General features: G+C 42.9%; 1 protein-coding gene across 1 annotated transcript in view; it reads right to left on the reverse strand.

Moving 5' to 3' along the window:
• Positions 1-9,985: 9,985 nt before the first annotated feature.
• Positions 9,986-18,788, reverse strand: part of LOC147450134 (protein OSB2, chloroplastic-like) — a 39,213-nt gene continuing 30,410 nt past the window's right edge. Inside the window, exons 5-7 of the mRNA XM_086519451.1 lie at positions 15,811-15,934; positions 11,255-11,337; positions 9,986-10,862 (exon numbers count right to left, since the gene is read on the reverse strand). Of these exons, the coding sequence (XP_086375577.1) occupies positions 10,644-10,862; positions 11,255-11,337; positions 15,811-15,934 (426 nt within the window). The 3' untranslated portion in view covers positions 9,986-10,643. The remainder of the gene's footprint in view (positions 10,863-11,254; positions 11,338-15,810; positions 15,935-18,788) is intronic.

Consider the following 18,788-nt stretch of genomic DNA (forward strand, 5'->3'; position numbering starts at 1 on the left):
GATTTGAATGCAGTCCTGCTAAACAAAGAGCAAGCTGACAAGCAAAAGAGACAATTCCCTGATCAGTTTACTGAAGTCAATGCAGGGGAAAGAACAGTTCAGCTAACTGGAAGAATGGAGGAATCAGTTGATACTGGTATAATGGAAGAACGAGTATGTTCTGAAGAGTACCCACTGGATCAGAATAATGATTCAGAAATGAATGGACCTTCTTGGGACTACGCTAAAGAATCGACCAAACGAAAAGGAGGCGGACCAAGTGGTTGCTTCTAGATGATCAGGAAGTAGAGGAGTGGAGCCTGGGATGAGAGGAAAATCCTAGAATGATCAAAGTCAACAAGCACCTGAAACCGGCAATGAAGGAAAAGGCACAGAAAATGTTCCAGAACTATTATGATGTGTTTGCCTGGGAACATACAGATTTGAAGGGAGTAGATCCTGAAGTCTGTCAACACCGAATACACTGAAACCGGATGCTAGACCAGTAAGATTGCAAAGATACCGCATGAACCCCAACTATGCAAAGAAGGTCAAGGAGGAGATTGATAATCTTCTCAAGGCTGGGTTCATTACTGAAGTAGCAAGCAGTGATTGGCTATTTTCCATAGTCGTCGTTCCTAAAAAGAATGGGAAATTAAGAGTTTGTGTTGACTATAGGAAACTAAATGCCCAGACCATTAAGGATCCATTTCCCTTACCTTTTACTGATATGTTGCTTGATGAGATCGCAGGATATGAGATGTATAGCTTCATGGATGGTTATAGCGGTTACAACCAGTTACAGATTGCTCCTGAAGATAGGACTAAGACCACTTTTATCACTGAGTGGGCAGCATTCATGTATCTGGTGATGCCTTTTGGCCTATGCAATGCACCGGCTACTTTTCAGCGGTGTATGATGGAGATGTTTAATGAATTTCTTCATCGGTTCCTTGCCATTTTCATGGATGACTGTACTGTCTATTTAGATGAGGACCATCACCTTTTATTCCTAGATATGGTTTTTAAACGCTGTCAAGAGAAGAGGATTTGTTTGAATCCATTCAAATCTGTGTTTCTAGTATGGAAGGGACAGCTACTGGGACATGTGGTTTCCCGCAATGGAATAGAGATGGCCAATGACAAAATACAGTGCGTCCAGCAAGCTAAAGCACCCAGAACTACTTCAGAGTTGAGTTCTTTCTTAGGTTATGTGAATTTCTATAGAAGATTTTTACACAAGTTTGCTGCTCAAGCAGTACCACTATATGAGCTTACAAAGAAGACCAGTAAGTTCAACTGGACTGCTGAGTGTGAGGAAAGTTTTAAGAATTTGAAAAAAGCCATTACCAGTAAACCAGTCCTTAGGCAGCCAAATTGGGATATTATTTTTCATGTACATGTAGATGCTTCAAGATTGGCAATGGGGGCAATATTAACTCAGCCAGATGGCAGAACTGACTATCCGGTCTATTTTTCTAGTCGCAGATTCAATCAGGCTCAACTTTTATGGGACCTTTTAAGAAAGTGACTCCCAGGAAGAACAAGTACATTGTGATGGCTACTTGTTATGTTACCAAGTGGGTTGAAGCTAAGGCTCTTCCTGACAACACAGCCAAGTCAACTGCAAGGTTTCTGTTTGAGAATATTGTCTACCGATATGGATGTCCAGTAGAGATTGTGACTAATCAAGGCACACATTTTATCAATGATACTATGGAAATCCTATTGGATATGCTTTCAGTCAAGCATCGGAAATCTACTCCTTACTATCCTCGATGCAATGGACAGGCTGAAAGTAGCAACAAGACAATAAAGACTATTCTCACTAAGGTGGTGCAAAAGAAACCAAACCAATGGGATTTGAAGCTTCAGACTACTCTATGGGCTTATAGGACAGCTTATAAGGTAACTACTGGAATGACACCATTCAGAATGGTGTATGGTACTGAAGTTGTGGTTCCTATGGATTTTTTCATCCCCAGTCTGAGAATGGCTGTGAAGTATGGATTAGACTTCAACCATAATCTTAAGAAAAGGCTGGATGAACTGATGCAGTTAGATGAACTCAGGCAAAGAGCTATATTGGAACAGGATATTGTTCAACAAAGAAGGAAGCACTGGCATGATCGCCGAATTAAAGTTCGAGAATTCCAGAAAGGAGACTTAGTGCTTCTCTATCAGTCTAGATTGGGTCCAAAGAAGCCGAATTTGAAGATTGCCTGGGCAGGACCTTTTGAGGTCGATTGGGTCTTCTCCAATGGCAAAGTCAGATTGAAAGATTTATCTGGATTGATGTTGCCGGGAGTATATAATGGAGCAAAGATCAAACTTTATTATTCAGAGACTAGAGAAACTGGGTTGGAACAAGGTACTAAGGAGCTGGAGGTTGTTGATCAAGAGATACTGGAATCATACGTTTTTGGTCTTTTCCATGTGCAAACAGTTCCAGCTTCAGAACCAGTACCAGAAGAACCAGATCAGGCTGACCTAAGAACCAGTACCAGTATAGTCCAACCAGAGTGGGAATCAGTTCAGAACCAGTATGGACACACTTTCCAATTTTTAAGTGGCCAACCGTCAAGTGGTATGCCAGTGGTAATTATTACAAGGATGGGTCGCAGTCTTGTCCAATGCATGTTTTCCACGACAGCAACGGCGCACACAAGTCTAGGAGCGGCGAGTGGTGGAGCTTTTATGACGCGAACACATATAACAGCCATGAGAGTTAGCATTTTTCCTCATAAATCTCCTGCGCGACGCTTTCTCCTTGTCAACCATTCGCCATCGCCGAGCTCCGAAGTTTCTTCACTACAGCCGCAAACTTCGACCTCTGACGAGACAGCTGACTGTCAGACAATCTTACCAGCGACACAAGGAAACGGCTTCGACATAAGTAAGTCATCTTCTCCTTCACCTGTTTCAACGTCCTCGACCTCATAGTGTATGGGTAGAAGGAAACGCTCAGAAAAGATGCAAGAAACTCTTGAAGAAACCCAAGCTATAGTTGTTGAGGCAAAGGCAAGCCTTCCCGTTCTTCCATACAGTAAAATCCAACGATATGTATTCACTGATCACACAATGACTCTGCTACAACTCTGGGATCTGCGAGTTGTGTTGCAAGCTACAAGGATTGCTTTTGATTCAGATATCATCAAGCAAGTTCTTGACTCCTTTGATGCTGAAACTAGCAGTGCTATGGTAAATAGCAGGAAGGTGTTAGTAACACCAGAAGCCATTGCATTTGCATTTCGGATGCCTAATGAGCCCAAACCGTCTGTGGCAATTGCGCAGCAAATCAGTATCGCTCTGAAGGAGGATGAAATGGCTAGAAAGAAGCGCAAGGCAAGTGCTCAAGGAGTTCCAAGCCTCAGTTGCTTACAGGATTGTAGCCGAAGCAGTAAGCCTTAAGAACAACCCAACATATATGTCAGAAAAATTGTTTGCTATGCTGTTGGCCAAGATACTGGATCCACAAGTCCATATCAACCTTTGTCAAATACTCTCACATAATGTACTCCAACAGACTGCCAAGCTGAAATCTCAAACTGTTTTCAAGGCATGGTATGTCTGGCAATTCCTGTATTGGGCTACTGCTGCAGATGTTAATGAGCAGGTAAAGAAGGCTTGGAGTGAGCAGCCCATTTCTGAACCAAAGAAAATTGAACTGTCCTCAGACGATGAGGAAACAGACAGTCAAACGATTTCCACTGACCTGAAAAGGAAAGCCACTGTAGAAGAAGCTGGTAGTTCAAAGAAGCCAAGAATCACACTGACAAAAAGCAGTGAATTTTTGAAGCAAATAGAAAGCCAGGTTAAGGCAGTAAGCACTGAGAAAGCTGAGATGAGTAAAACTGAGCAGCAATCTGCTCAGAAGATTGTGCCTGATCAGCCAGTTGTCAAAAATACAGTTGCTATTGTATCTGGGAAACATCATGTCAAGCCAGTCACTGTTGAAAAGATACCAGAGTCGGGGGACAAAGGCAAGAGTCAACTGGACAAAGGGAAAGGTCCAGCGTTCTCAACTTTGTCTAGTGGAGTCCCTGCCATTACTGAAAATCCTCTACAACTGGTAAAACGGGATAAGTTGCAGCAAATGCAAACTCAGAAATTAAGAGGGCATCTTTTGCTCAGCAAAGTTGATTATGCAACTTTACCCTACGTGGCTCCAGTGGCAATATATGAACCTGTTGATTCAGATCCAACCACGGTCAAAGAGAGATGTTCAGTCCTGATACAGTCTTCTTGGAATACCATTGTCAGTTGTATGGGACAATTGGTGGAGACTGCTGGATCAGAAGACGAAGTCAAAAAGCTTAAAGCTGATGTGGCAGAAGCACAGCATCAGATTGAAGCACTCCAAAAAGCCCAGGAAATGCAGAATATACAACACAGGGTATTGGAAGCTCAATCAGAAAGGACTCAGGAGTTGTTGAACAAAAAGTTGACTAAGGTTGAGTCTGAAATTATGATTATGAAAAGTCAAAGGAATGAAGCACTGAGAGCTACCGAGCGAGCTGAAACAATGCTCAGGATGAAGCGGACAGAATTCAGAAAGCTACTATTGCATCATACAGCTTTGAAGCATTCGCTGAGTGACAGATACATCTACAATAGCTTGTCTGAAATTTTAAACCCCTCAGGTAATGTTGTTTTTGACTTAGAAAATTTAAAGTCCTTGATGGAAAGTATACAAAGCGATTTGCAGGACAAGGTGGGTGAGTTCAATAATGCTCTGATGAACCAAGCTATAATGGATTATATTGAGCAACAGACTTCCCTGGATGAGGATGAAGAAGATGAAGCTGATCAGGAGGAGGATGATCAAGAAACTGGGCATACGAAGGACGATGATGATGCCCCACCACCATCTCCACCTCCAGGACCGGGTACTGGCTGGACAGGGCCCGATGAAGGAGGCCAGTCACAGCCAGACCAGCCAGATCAGAATGAGGGCCAGCAGGAAGGATAGGATAAAGAGCACCAGTCGGGTAATCAGCAGACTGAAGAGCAGCAGCCCAGTAACACTGGGAATCAGCCAACTGATCAGTCCCATCACAGCACAGAGGCTAAAGGGAAAATGAAAGTTTAGGATGAGGGACCAGTGATTGATCATCAGCATTCACTGCAGCTCATTACTCTAAATAAGCAACTGAGACATCAACAGGCCTCCATCACCAGACAGTATCTGGAAGATGATGCTCTCTGGACTGACTTGGAAAGATTTCAAAGACTATATGTGGGAGCCAGGGAAATGGTAGAACATTGGAAATCAGCTGCTTTCCATGATAAAGAAGCTTGTAGACTACCTGCGCATCCCAGTACAGTCCAGTTGTTGGAACGAGTTCCGAAATGGATACTCAATGCTGATGAGAAAGCGGCAAACCTGCACTGGCAAAGGCAGTCTACTGCAAATTGTCGCTCCTTGGCTCTAGAACTGGAACTTCTGTTGGGTAACAAACCAACTTACCGCTGCATGAAGGATGTTAGGGTACAACTCAAGGAAGTTCTAGTACAAATGCAAGGGGAGGTGTTTTGGATCAGAGAGTCAAAGCCATCCTTGAGGACTAGACAGCAACTAGCAGAGGCCCTCAAACGCGAATGTCAGTAGGAGCACAGGTAACTGCTCTCCGAACCCTGTTCCAGCTAGTGAGAATCACCAGAAAGATGATGCAGCAGGAGAATCAGACTCTTCTCAATTTCCTGGAATTTGTGCCTGATTCTCCAGTTCTCTTGTATGTTGTTCCAGCAAGGGAAACTGAGCTACCAAGATTCTTTCCAGCGCTGTATCCTCAACATCAAGAACCAGTTGATTGACTCATATTTCAAAATAACTGATGAGCTTCAGGATTGGTATGAGCGATCAACTGTGGAATGGAAGACTTGGCAGACATTGCTCAATGATGCTCTCCAAATCAATGACATTCAGGCAATGAAAGAGGAGCTACATAGGATTCAGCTGTGTATGGGCCAGTGGAAGATTCAGGTTAGAGGATTGACCAGGATTACTAATCAGTTGCTACAGCTTACGGTCGAATCTTCGAAACTGCCTGAGAAAGACATTGCAGCAAAGCCGGGTCTAGCACCACAGTACAGGGAGATGGCTGAGATTCTTTTCGAAGCTCGAGTCAAAACAAATCAACCTCTTCCAGAAGGATGGATCCATACTGCTTCGCATTGTCATAAGCTGGCCAGAACCAGACTGAGCAAGGGCAAGCGTACACTCTATGATCCTGACACCAAAACCTATCATTCCCTCACGCCTTATGAGGTAGAGATGACCACAAACCGGCGGGATCAGCTTGAGCAGGAGGCCATTTACCGACTGATTCAGAAGGAGAATGCTGGTGCTAAGACTTCTTAGGCACCATCCCGGTCAAAGAGCAAAGGAAAAAGAAAGACGGTCCAATGGAAGGATACTGGGTAGTTCCATCTCAGAATTCAGTGGCGACTTTTCTTCTCAGCGGGCAGGGAGAGATGACAGCTCTACCTTGGCCTGATGACAGCTCCACCTTGGCCTTTTCCGCTGCCTCCCGCAATCCTTGGTCCTTCTAGAACTCCTACTCGTAATCTTTGAATGGCCATTCTCTATGTGGTCAAGCTGGCATCCCAACATTAGAACCAGACAATGGATTTTTCAGTTCCACATCAGAACTAGACAATGGATTTTTCAGTTCCACACCAGAACCAGACAATGGATTTTTCAGTTCCACACCAGAACCAGGCGATGGATTTTTCAGTCTCACATCAGAATCAGATGGGCATTTTTTCAAAAATTTTGGAATCTTGCCAAAATTCAAGAAAGAAGGGAAGGATGTAGACGGCTGGATAATCACCATGTGGGAACGTGTTCTTAGAAGATGGGCAGCGAATTACTTAGTAATTACTACAGTAAACCCGAAGTGTATAAATAGGGCCCATTACATCATTATCGGGTTGGCAATTGTTATCACTTGTATTAGCGCTTTGGGCTATAATTGTAGCATCAGTGGTAGTGTTGTCGGCTATACTTTCTCTCTGTAATCATATTCGTTGTAATCTTGATCTGTAATCTCGATCATGGTATATATTTCAATGATACTTACTTCGTGACCTGTCTTCTGAATCTGAATCTGAACCTTATTCTAGTCTCTAAGTCTGATTCTTATTTCAGTATCCACATTTCAGTCTAGTCTCTGATTTCTGTCTAGTATGCTGTCTAAAATCTTCCCACACTAGTAGCTGAAATCCTTCAACACTGGAATTAGCTGTCTCAAGAGATCAGCTCCAATTCCAATTAGTGACAGAGATCGAAAGTTCGATAATCACTTCAGGAGAGCTATGTTCCAAAAGTTGGAAACTAAACTTAATTCAAGTGTAGTTGATCATCGAGAAACGGATGGTCAAACCGAAAGAGTTAATCAAGAGCTAGAGGATATGCTATGAGTGTACGTTAGCAAGAAGCAAACCAATTGGAAAGACTACTTGCCTATATTGGAATTTGCTTATAATAGTTCAAAGCATGTGACTACAGGGTTTAGTCCATTTAAGCTTTTATATGGATTTCAACCTAGATCACCCGTTACGGTGGGGTTTGCTAAGGAGAAGATACAACAAGCGAAGGATTTTCTCCAAGACCATTTTGACATGCTTCGAGTTGCTCGACAGAATGTTAAGCAAGCTCAAGATCGATATAAGAAGTACGCAGATGAGCATCGTCATCTTGCTACTTTCGAAGAAGGAGACAAGGTTTTCCTCAAAGTTCCGAAGCATTCAGAAAGTCTGAAGACGGGAAAGTTGTTAAACTTTCACCACGCTATTGTGGACCGTTTACCATTCTCAAACGTACACGTCAAGTGGCCTATAAGTTAGCTCTTCCAGAGCACTCACGAGTTCATCATGTTTTCATGTTAGCTGTTTACGAAAACAGCTAGGACAAAATGATAGTCATTGACACAGATGTGTTAGTTGACCTTATCAAACGGCCAAGCATTCCTCATGAGCTCGAAAAGATTTTGGATTCTCATAAGCTTTGCACTAGACATCATGTCAGACGACAGGTGTTGGTAAAATGGCTAGATAGACCTGAAGAAGGTTCTACATGAGAGAATGTCTCCGCACTTAACAAACGTTTTCATACGTTCGTTTTCAAGGACGAAAAGGATTCTCCAAGGGGGGGGTAATGTAAGGACATGGGTTCTATGGGCAAAGCCACCGGCACAACCAGACAGTGTGTACGCTAGGGGGAGGCTATAAGATAGCACGGTTGGGTGGAGACTAGCACACGCATTACCACCACCCTTTCAAGAAACCATAATATCAAGCTCAGTAATCAGTGGCCAACCTGTATCAGTTGAGTTCAAGCTTCATGTTTGGTACACTAGAGAGTAAACAAACACACACAGTCCTAACTCTTCATGCAAGTAGGACACACACAAAGCTAAGTGAGGGGTAGAATGCGCCCTCACCTCTTTACATAGAAGAAGGTAGACCACCATCACTCATGGCGTGTAGCGCGTAGAATCGTTAACTTCTCAAGCACTGAGTAGAGCGTGCTATTCCTCCTGGGGAATCCAAAACGTGCAGCCCCCTCTAATGTGGTCCGGCACAGTAGAGCACAGCCACCATTGCGCCTCAAGGCAAGGTAGGTGAGGCCCTATAGGGGTTCCATCCCACGGTGGATACATACTTAGTGTAGCTAGGAAAGATGTAAGGCTATAGTGGAGATACATAGCCAAGATGACATCGTTAGGGAATAGTATAGCTTTTTAATGTGCTGAAAACATAAAGACAATTAACAAAGTGTGTGTGTACCCACCCTATCCCAGGCACCAAACACAATGGGTCGATAGTAGGCCCATTGTGAATGGGCCTACTACCTTATTAGAGAGATAAGAATATCATGGTTGAAGTGTAACCCAAGCCAATCATGTTGAGTAAGTGACAGTAGAATTTTATCAATTATGTTGCATCTTTTGAAGCCATTAAGGCAATACTTTTGTATAAGTAACTCAATATCTTTCCAAGCAAGGAGGTAGTTAGAGGAGGAGTAAATAATTAAGTAAAGCAGGCTGATTCAAGTGCTAAGAGCCGCTTTGTGGAGTCTATTACTATTCTTTTTTATGAACTCAAAAGGTCTTTTTTATCCAACTAGGTTTGTTGGAAAGAGAAATGTAGAAGAAACCCTTCTTCCTAGCATTAATAAAAGCTGCTTTGATACCCTGTGATAGTACATCTTTAAGCCCAAGATCTTCTTCTATGAGAATATTCTCATAACACTGAGCAATATCTGTTGTAAAAAGATTTAAAAATCTGTTTTAAGAGGTTAAAAGAAACCTCTATAGAGTTCTTTGTTATCCAAAGGGGATCATAGTGTATCTTATGGCAAGTTTTTTGTTTAGAGGGACAGACTAGTTCAAACTCTGCTAATATAAGGTCCAAACAAAGAGTGATATCTTTGGTGACATCTGTAAGGATATCATTCGAGCATTAGATACCCATTTGAATTTATGTTTATGAATTTCATAGGTAGGAAAAAGTACTGGTAGTCTAATGTCCTGAAGAGAATAACCCAAATTTTCTAAGTGTCTAAAAAAATATAAGTGTCTTGAGATGTAATTGGTAACCTCTTGTAGGGATGTGTTAATTTTTGTGAATTCATCCCTAAATACCCCAGAATGTGCTGCTTTCCAAACTCCCAATGTCAATGTCCGCTTGAACATTCTTGATGCCAATATCCTTGCTTGTTTTATCAAATATGATGGAATATCTCGTGGATCTAAGGACGGTGCCATTGTGTCACTTAACTTGGAAAAGACATAACAAATGTCCTTAAAGAAACCGAAAAAAAAAATGACAAGAAATAGCAAATGATTGGCCACATTTTCACTTTGAAACACAAACTAAAAAGATTTTAAAAATGATTAAAGTCATCAATCATCACTAAGGTATTAAGAGAGCAAACGGTAGGCCACATTTTCACTTTACCAAAATCCAACAAATTAAACCACAATTCAAGGCAAGATAATGAGCATGGAAAGCACGCCTTGAATTTCATTACCACCTTGAATATCATTACAAGTATCAGAGTACTACACTCACAAGACTTATTAACAAATGAAGCTGATGGTATTGATGATCTTTTACAGTCAAACAAAGTTTTGGCAAGACATCAAAATCGTCCTGAGAGAAAGACAATGTTTCCACATGCTTTTAGAAATGCACGAACATGTATGCATGCCTATCACGAGACACTAAAAGCATGCTAAGAGGGGCAAGAAAGGACAAATTTTTCCCTTGCTGATCAGGAAAACGAAGCGGGCATCAGCCTCATGTACTCAATGGACCCAGTGATAGGCTCATGTGCCCTTTAGATCGGCCGCTGCAAACGATGTGCCTCTACAACATATGTCCGCAATGCATAGCAGAGTTCGAAGCAAAGAATCCCAGAAAGATAGAGGAGGCCATTGATATTCTATAAGATGAGCTTGACCCTTCTTTGATGAGCATCTACAGCATACTATCCGCAACGCATAGTAGAGTTCAAAGCAAAGAATCATACAAACATAGAGGAGCCCATTGGTATCCCAGAAGATGAGCTTGACCCTTGATGAGCCTCGATGCAGCCGATTGGATGCCTGCCAACACTCTACATGTCATTGGCCACAATATCACAGATTGATGGCTCAGAAAAACATCAGATCCTCATCTTCAAAAGTTGTCCTGGGAGTTATTTCTCTTGATGCACTTGCCCATTCTGACTTTGTGCCACCCTCCTTCAGAGACACCATCTTTGAGTCCAAAAGCTCAAGCTGTGACTTTACCCAGCTGGGTGTAGTCAAGCTTTCAATCCACAATGCTTCTCCGCCTGATTTATTTTTAAAGTCCGGGTAGGAGGGAGTTTTCTGCAGACAAATACAGAAAGGATAAATGATAAATTTTTATTTTAGGTTTTTTTTTACTTCCCTTCCTGTTTACAACAAGAAGATAACGAAAACAGAACTTGCGGACTCTAGCACCCTTTTTTACACCTTGTTGAATGTTTCCTCTTTATCACTTACATATAGGTATATTGGATATGGCATTCAAGCTTAGAAACATGCCTAAAATAGCAAAGAACAACAACAGTATCTCATTCCAATTTCCTACATTCTTAAAGCTGCTTTCTCATAGGAGCAACCGTAATGTAGCTTTAGGCCAACCTTATTTGAGCTCTATGCATTGAAACTTACGTATTCAAAAAGACAAAAGTGGGTATGTGTCAAATGTAGAAAGGGAAGAACAAAATTGACATTACCTTAGACTTTCTATTATCCCACCACTCTAGTGGATCTGCAAAGAACACCTGCCACAACTTTTCCATCTCCTTGGCTTTCTCAGCTACAAAAACAACCCACCAAAAGTAAACCATCAAATTTACACATAAGGATAATAAAGCAACCAAAATCTACTAGTTCCTTTCCTTGTCCAGTGAAAATCATATCAGATTTGATTTCCATTACTCTTTCTAAGTTTGTCTATGCTCATGTGAACGTGTTTATGTAGGTGCTTATGTGCACCAGATGCACACATGCTTTTTCACAAAATGATACTGGGCTTGGACATTCTGCAAGCTACATAATGTGCTCATGTTTGAAACAGCAACATATCGACACACAATGCACACACATATTGGAATCTCAATTTATGAATTTGTGTGATGGTGTCCCCCCACAAAGCTCCACGTAGAAGGTTCTTGATGATTGGACCAAGTTTAATTAACAAACAAGAACCTATACTCCAAAGCAAGTATATGATAGCCACTTGATCGTTTGTTAATCCATTTGATCCATGCTTCTCCGATAGTTTTGCATAAGAATCCTTGCATACAAAGTTCACTATTCATGTCTTGACTAAGCGTAAGCAGAAGAGACACTGGAAATCTTCAAGAGAGAAGCATGGCTAAACATAAACGAACCACCAACACTCACAGACAAGGAAGCCATTGCAAGCAATCGTAAAACTATACAACATTCAAATTCAGTACTCGAGGAAATACGTAATGCTACATTGGATTCGTGGATGGTGCTTTTTAACACACCCAATATAATACATATTTAACGCAGTAACGATCCTCCTACACATGCCATGTCTTTCTTCACTCCATCTTTGAAGAATAGTTCTCTTTCCTGCTCAAGGAGAGAGTGGTCATCTAAGATTCCATCATCCGAAATCTACAAGGTGAGCTACTTGAAGCCAAAATCGGGCAACTTGAAGAAGGGAAGTGGATCGAGGTTTGCCAAGAAAGGGAAAGGTAAAGAGGCTTCTTCTACACCTACCATCATTAACATGACCCTCGAAGAAGAGCAAAGAAGGTGGGTACGTGCCTTACATGTGAGGGTCACCCTCTTCAAGGATGTCAACATTGTTGAAAAAGAGGTCACAAGCCTCATGTTTATGATGGGGATGGAGAAGTCTTTACACACAAAGGCAAGAGGAGTGAAGGCCTCGAAGAGTCCTCAAGGACACAGCACTCATACTAGTTTCCCCTCCTTGCAGGAGGAGGAGTTCTCAAGAGGGTGGGCAAGAGGAGTGAAGGCCTCGGAGAGTCCTCAAAGCGCATAGCACTCATACTACGTTTCCCCTCCTTGGAGGAGGAGGAGTTCTTGAAAAAGAGGCCAACCCTCAAGAAGAAAGGTATTTTTCTTGGTGATAATCTCACGCTCACATGAGAGAGGAGATGTCAGAGATTATAGCAGCAAGGGAGAAGGGAAAGATGGTCTTCTACAAAGATGGTCGGGTGGTGATTGTAGAGTGACGCTCTATATGACGGTGTGAGACCTACGGGACCACACTGAAGATGGAAGCCTCGAATTGTAATGGATCTTATAGGCTATCTTATAGGCTGGATGTGGGCACCTTTAAGGATAGCTTTCGGGAGGGACATGACGGGATATAGATGGGAGACAGTTGCCGAACTGACATGAGATCTGAGTATGGGAGCAGAGGATCAGGGGGAGTAGCAGTGTTATTCAGAGAGGAGCTACAACCACTTCTACACATTGTAGGGAGAGATGATCATGCTAGATACATGTGGGCCAGGCTGAGGGCCAACACGGGCTGATTTTTATACATTGCCATATGCTACCCCCAATACATCAGTCTATGTCAGGCCTAGAGGACAGTCACCTTTCTCTGTCCTAGACGATGACATATGGGAGTTTTCCAAGGATGGTAACACCATCCGTCTAGGGGACAGTGGGACTGCACAGACAGTCTTCTATGTCACTTTAGCAGAGATGCTTAGAGAGCTGGATGAAGGAGATTTGGGGCTTGACCAAGGTGGAATCCGTACGTACGTACCTTACGATTCCGTACGGTACAACCGTACAGTACGGTACATTACGTACCGTACGGAACAGTACGGTTTTTCTTTTCTTTTTTTGTTGGGGGGGGGGGGGGGGGGGGCCATCTTCTCCACAGACCACTCGCGCTAGAGCTTTCAGATTGGGATAATAGGGTGAAAGGGAGAGAGCCTTAGGCTTTTTTAATCGACCAAGATTACAAAAGACTCTCTTTTGAAAGGTATGTGAACTTAAATTTGGTCTAATTTTCTTTTTTTACAAATGGTACGTACCTATCACGTACCTAAAGGTTGGTTCAATACGGAAGTACGTTCCGTACGTACCTAAACCGTACCGTACACTACGTACCTTTCCACCTTGGGCTTGACATACACTCACAAGACAGAAAGCACAGACAGAGTATGGGAGACATCTCACGGAGATGGCGACTACACATGGTATGGCCAACGTAATGGCCTACAGGGTTTTCCTAGAGAGGCTGGTTTCACATGCTGTCCACACAAGCATGGGGCTAGCACAGTGGACTATGTCATGGCACAGCCGAGCTTCATCCCCTATATTCAAGATTTCACAGTAGGACCCAGACCATTGAGTGTAGCAATGGATCATGCTCTCTTGACACTTTTTGTCTCCTATTAGTATTGTACAACCCAGGTGTCAGGAGGGAGGATACATACCCGCTATTCATTTTCAGGATAAGTCCAGTACCCGCAGTACAAGCACCAGCATCCCCAATACCATGGCTAATTTAGCCCAACACCGATCCACAGTACCAAATCAGCCCCACAGTTCCAGATTAGCCCTAGCATTCGCAGTTTCCACCATCAGACAGCAAATCAACCAACGTTTCTGCAATTTGTAAATTCAGCCCAAATCAGCCAAAGTTTTCAGACTTGGCCCATTCCCATCGTCATCATCAACACCCTCAACATCAGCAATAGCAGATCAGCCCTTAGCTCGTTAAGTTTGCAAATCCCCATCAGATCCACTAGCGTTTTTGCAGTTCAGCCCTTAGTCTCTCAGAACCCAGCATCTACCGCAAGATCCCATCAGCGTCTCAGCATCTAGGACCATTGTATAAGCATAATTTTGTGCAATCTGAAGCCGGGGGGGGGACCCATCCGGCGTTACTTCTCTCTCTATTCTTCACAGAACCTTCACTCGCATACCATTCTCTCTTCTCTCTCTCTAGTCTATTGCACATCTCTCACATGAAGGAAAGGAAACCCGCTTATGCAGTAAAAGGAACCTTGAGTATGCATTGAGCACTCAACCTCAACATTCACCATCAATCACTACCATTGCACATTACATAGGAAATGTTATGGCACCCTTGTGAGCCTATACACGCAGGACGTGCATGTTTAAGCACTTTAGAGTAGTTGCATACCCTCTGATTGCACAAGGTCACCACAAGAGTCTGCTATGTGTAGGCACTGGGGAGTGTCCCCTTTAGTACCTTAGTACCCAGCCTAAGCAGTTCACAACATGTGAAGCACCTCTTATTAGTAAGCGCAAACTTATTAATAAGTAACTATCACTTTTTGAATTCGTGGGACAATGTATTAGACTAAGCTCGACCCAACCTTGCACTACCCATATAAGTGACCCCTTGGTTTCATTTGGATCATTGGATGCAATACACAATACCCTTGGGCATGAGCCTTCCCCTAGCGTTTTAGCCTCACAATTCCGCATGGTGGTAAATTCAGCCCATCACCATCGAGTCCAACAGATTCAGCTTGGCGTTTTGGCCTTATCATGGTCATCATCACTTGCAGACCCAGACCAGCCCTTAATGTCCTCATCTATCTGTTGGACTTATTATGGTAAAAGATAGGATAACATCTCTACTACTTCATTATGGAGCTTAAAAATATCAAGCATGGAGAGGGCCTCCACGTGTCAGACATCTAATTTAATCAAAAGTGAAGGGTAAAAAGTGGGAGGGGGGCTTTTCCTATATCCACAATCCGCTGCCAAAGGCGGCGGTGGGGGCCAGACCAGCCGATGGGCCGGTCTGGAGCCACTAGTCTTCTATTAAGAAAGAGTAGCTTTATTCCTCGTACAATGTCATGTGCCTAAAACTTTTTTCATTCAAAAGTCAGCAATTTTATTTACCTATAAACAAACCATCGGAGGTTCCTCTCTCTGCAAATGGCAATTGTCGACACTACATAACATTAACTTGTGATTTCATATATACCAATTTCTACTTACTGTGTTGAGACATCATATTGATGTACTCCTCTATCTCTGGATCATATTCTGATACGACATAACCAAACACATTTTCTTAAGAGTAGCTTTATTACTCCTGCTTCAACAACTTTGTGCATCAAACTTGCATCATTAGAGACTTTTGAGCTTTGAACGCTTTATTACCGACTAGACATTCTGGAAATTGCAACAATTTTCGTCACAACAATGTACGATCTACAAAAGTGTGGAAACTAACAACTGATATTGTTCGCCGGCAAGCACATGTAAGAAGTAGCAAGTCAAGTACCATTTGCCAGCTTTGGAGGTTCCTCGCTGAGTTTTTCGTGCACCCACAGAGGAGTATTTCTGTTATTAAGCCAAAGAACAGCACCAGTGGCTTTATGCTTGAAATCAGGGCCCTTGCTATTTTTCTGTCATGTAACACAATCTCTCTCTCTCTCTCTCTCTCTCTCTCTCTCTCTCTCTCTCTCTCTCTCTCTCTCTCTCTCTCTGTTTGTAGTTTTCTTTGTTTGTACCCAGACTTGGTACTAGACTCTTCATTGTAATCAGTTGGTCTCATAGGTCATTTTGGCCTTTTGTAGACGTTAATATATCATTTCATTTCATCTCTCTCTCTCTCTCTCTCTCTCTCTCTCTCTCTCTCTCTCTCTCTCTCTCTCTCTCTCTCTCTCTCTCTCTCTCTCTCTCTCTCTCTCTCTCTCTCTGTAGTTTTCTTTGTTTGTACCCAGACTTGGTACTAGACTCTTCATTGTAATCAGTTGGTCTCATAGGTCATTTTGGCCTTTTGTAGACGTTAATCTATCATTTCATTTCATATATATCTCTCTCTCTCTCTCTCTCTCTCTCTCTCTCTCTCTCTCTCTCTCTCTCTCTCTCTCTCTCTCTCTCTCTCTCTCTCTCTCTCTCTCTCTCTCAGATAGCAGGATATGCCGCTTATGCCATCTAGAGCCAGAGACAGAGGTACATTACATATGTCATGGCACAGTGTATTATGAGATACGAGGCCATTTTCATTGTCTATTCAGAGAAGGTTTTGGGCCTCTATCTAGGGTCATGAGTTATGAGGATCAGAGATGTCTTGGGCTATATCTACTTGAGTTACACAGGCATAGAGAAACTTTACTGAGGAGAATTGAAGAGAGACAACCACAGAGACAGATCACAGATTTCTTTACACTAGATATTGTACACCCAAAAGGACAGACAGAGGAGCAGCCAACAATGGAGGGGTCTGCCCGCACTACTGGCATTCTCATAGACCGAGCATTTGGAGCTAGGGAGATCTAGACAACCCCGATGGAGAAGAGGAGCTACACAGTTTCGAAGGAGGCTACAGCAAAGGATTCGAGCCATACTTTTTCGTCGTCCAAAGTGCAGATGAAGATGGATCTCTATGAAGACAGGCCTCTACTTCCCTCCCATATTGTCTACACATTGTACTGCTTAGTTCACATTTCACGCCTTTCACCTTTCACACCTATCAGCTTAGTTTAGGATTCCGCAGTATTTATATTTTATTATCCTAGTTTGATTTATTTTTTTAATCTGACTTTGTATCAGATACACCGCATTCAAGCATTGTAACTTTCTGGTCTCATAGGTCACTTTGGCCTTTTAAAGACGTTAATATAACATCTGACTCACCAGAAGGTATGCAACGACATTTGGATGCACTACGCAGTTTTGCAGAGGATAGTGGATTGTGTGTAAACCTAAGTAAAACCAAGGTTCTGGTGTTTAACACCACACAGCAATGGGTCAGGAGATCAATACCTACTTTCAAATATGGTCAGGAGATTGTGGAGTATACAGATGCATACACTTACCTAGGGGTAGTCTTTACTGGGCCGAGATTTTCTTTGAGGAGAGCAGCAGAGACTAGACTAACTAGAGCTGGTGCGGCTCTAGGAGGATGTGTTCACAGGTTCAGTTCCAAGAACCTAGAACAAAGTTATGGCTCTTTGATAATTTGGTTGCCTCTACTATGTTATATGGGGTGCAGGTTTGGGGACCTTCTGTAGGCCAGGATGGTTGGAGGCGTATGGAGAAGCCCCTGGTATCTATGATCTCTCGGCTGATTAGAGCCAAGGCTTCCGTACCGCATGATATCATTCGAGCGGAATTAGTTGCCCCCCCTATGGAGATTAAGGCGCTTACCAGATCAGTCTCCTTTGTACACAGTCTGTGGGATACTACCAGAGACAGATATGCCAAGGTGGCTCTAGAGTCCTCCAGACAATTAGCTCTTAATGGGGATACATCATGCTGGTATGCACAGATGGCATCATGGTTTCAGACACATGGTTTCACCATGGACAGGTTGCCTCCTTTTCAATACTCTCTACAGGCACCCTTGAGGTCTTTGACGCGGGTAGAGATTAATAGACTCATTCGTCAGGATCTGATCCAACTGGACACGAGGAGGACATGGATAGAGCCGATACAGGAGTTGGGCACAAAGATGGCTTTCTATAGAGAGCATCTTCTCCACCTCACGGAGGATGGGTTTGTGATTCGACCTAGCTATATGGACACGCATCTTTCTCATGGTTTGCGTTGTGCCATTGGCCAGATACGCACGTCCTCACATCAGCTCGAGATTGAGACTGGCAGATTCGGAGGGACACCAGCAGATAGCAGGATATGCCGCTTATGCCATCTAGAGTCAGAGACAGAGGTACATTACATATGTCATTGCACAGTGTACTATGAGATACGAGGCTGTTTTCATTGTCTATTCAGAGAAGGTTTTGGGCCTCTATCTAGGGTCATGAGTTATGAGGATCAAAGATGTCTTGGGCTATATCTAATTGAGTTACAGAGGCATAGAGGAACTTTACTAAGGAGAGCTGAAGAGAGACAACCCCACAGACAGATCACAGATTTCTTTCCACTAGATATTGTACACCCAAAAGAACAGACAGAGGAGCAGCCAACAGTGGAGAGGTCTGCCCGCACTACTGGCATTCTCATAGACCGAGCATTGGAGCAAGGGAGATCTAGACGACCCCGATGGAGAAGAGGAGCTACACAGTTTCGAAGGAGGCTACAGCAAAGGATTCGAGCCATACTTTCTCGTCGTCCAGAGTGCAGATGAAGATGGATCTCTACTTCCCTCCCATATTGTCTACACATTGTACTGCTTAGTTCACACATTTCACGCCTTTCACCTTTCACACCTATCAACTTAGTTTAGGATTCCGCAGTATTTATATCTTGTTATCCTAGCTTAATTTATTTTGTTAATCTGACTTTGTATCAGAT

The sequence above is a fragment of the Adiantum capillus-veneris genome, chromosome 9 (assembly GCF_014529385.1).
Source record: "Adiantum capillus-veneris isolate H3 chromosome 9, ASM1452938v2, whole genome shotgun sequence".
Taxonomy (NCBI): domain Eukaryota; kingdom Viridiplantae; phylum Streptophyta; class Polypodiopsida; order Polypodiales; family Pteridaceae; genus Adiantum; species Adiantum capillus-veneris.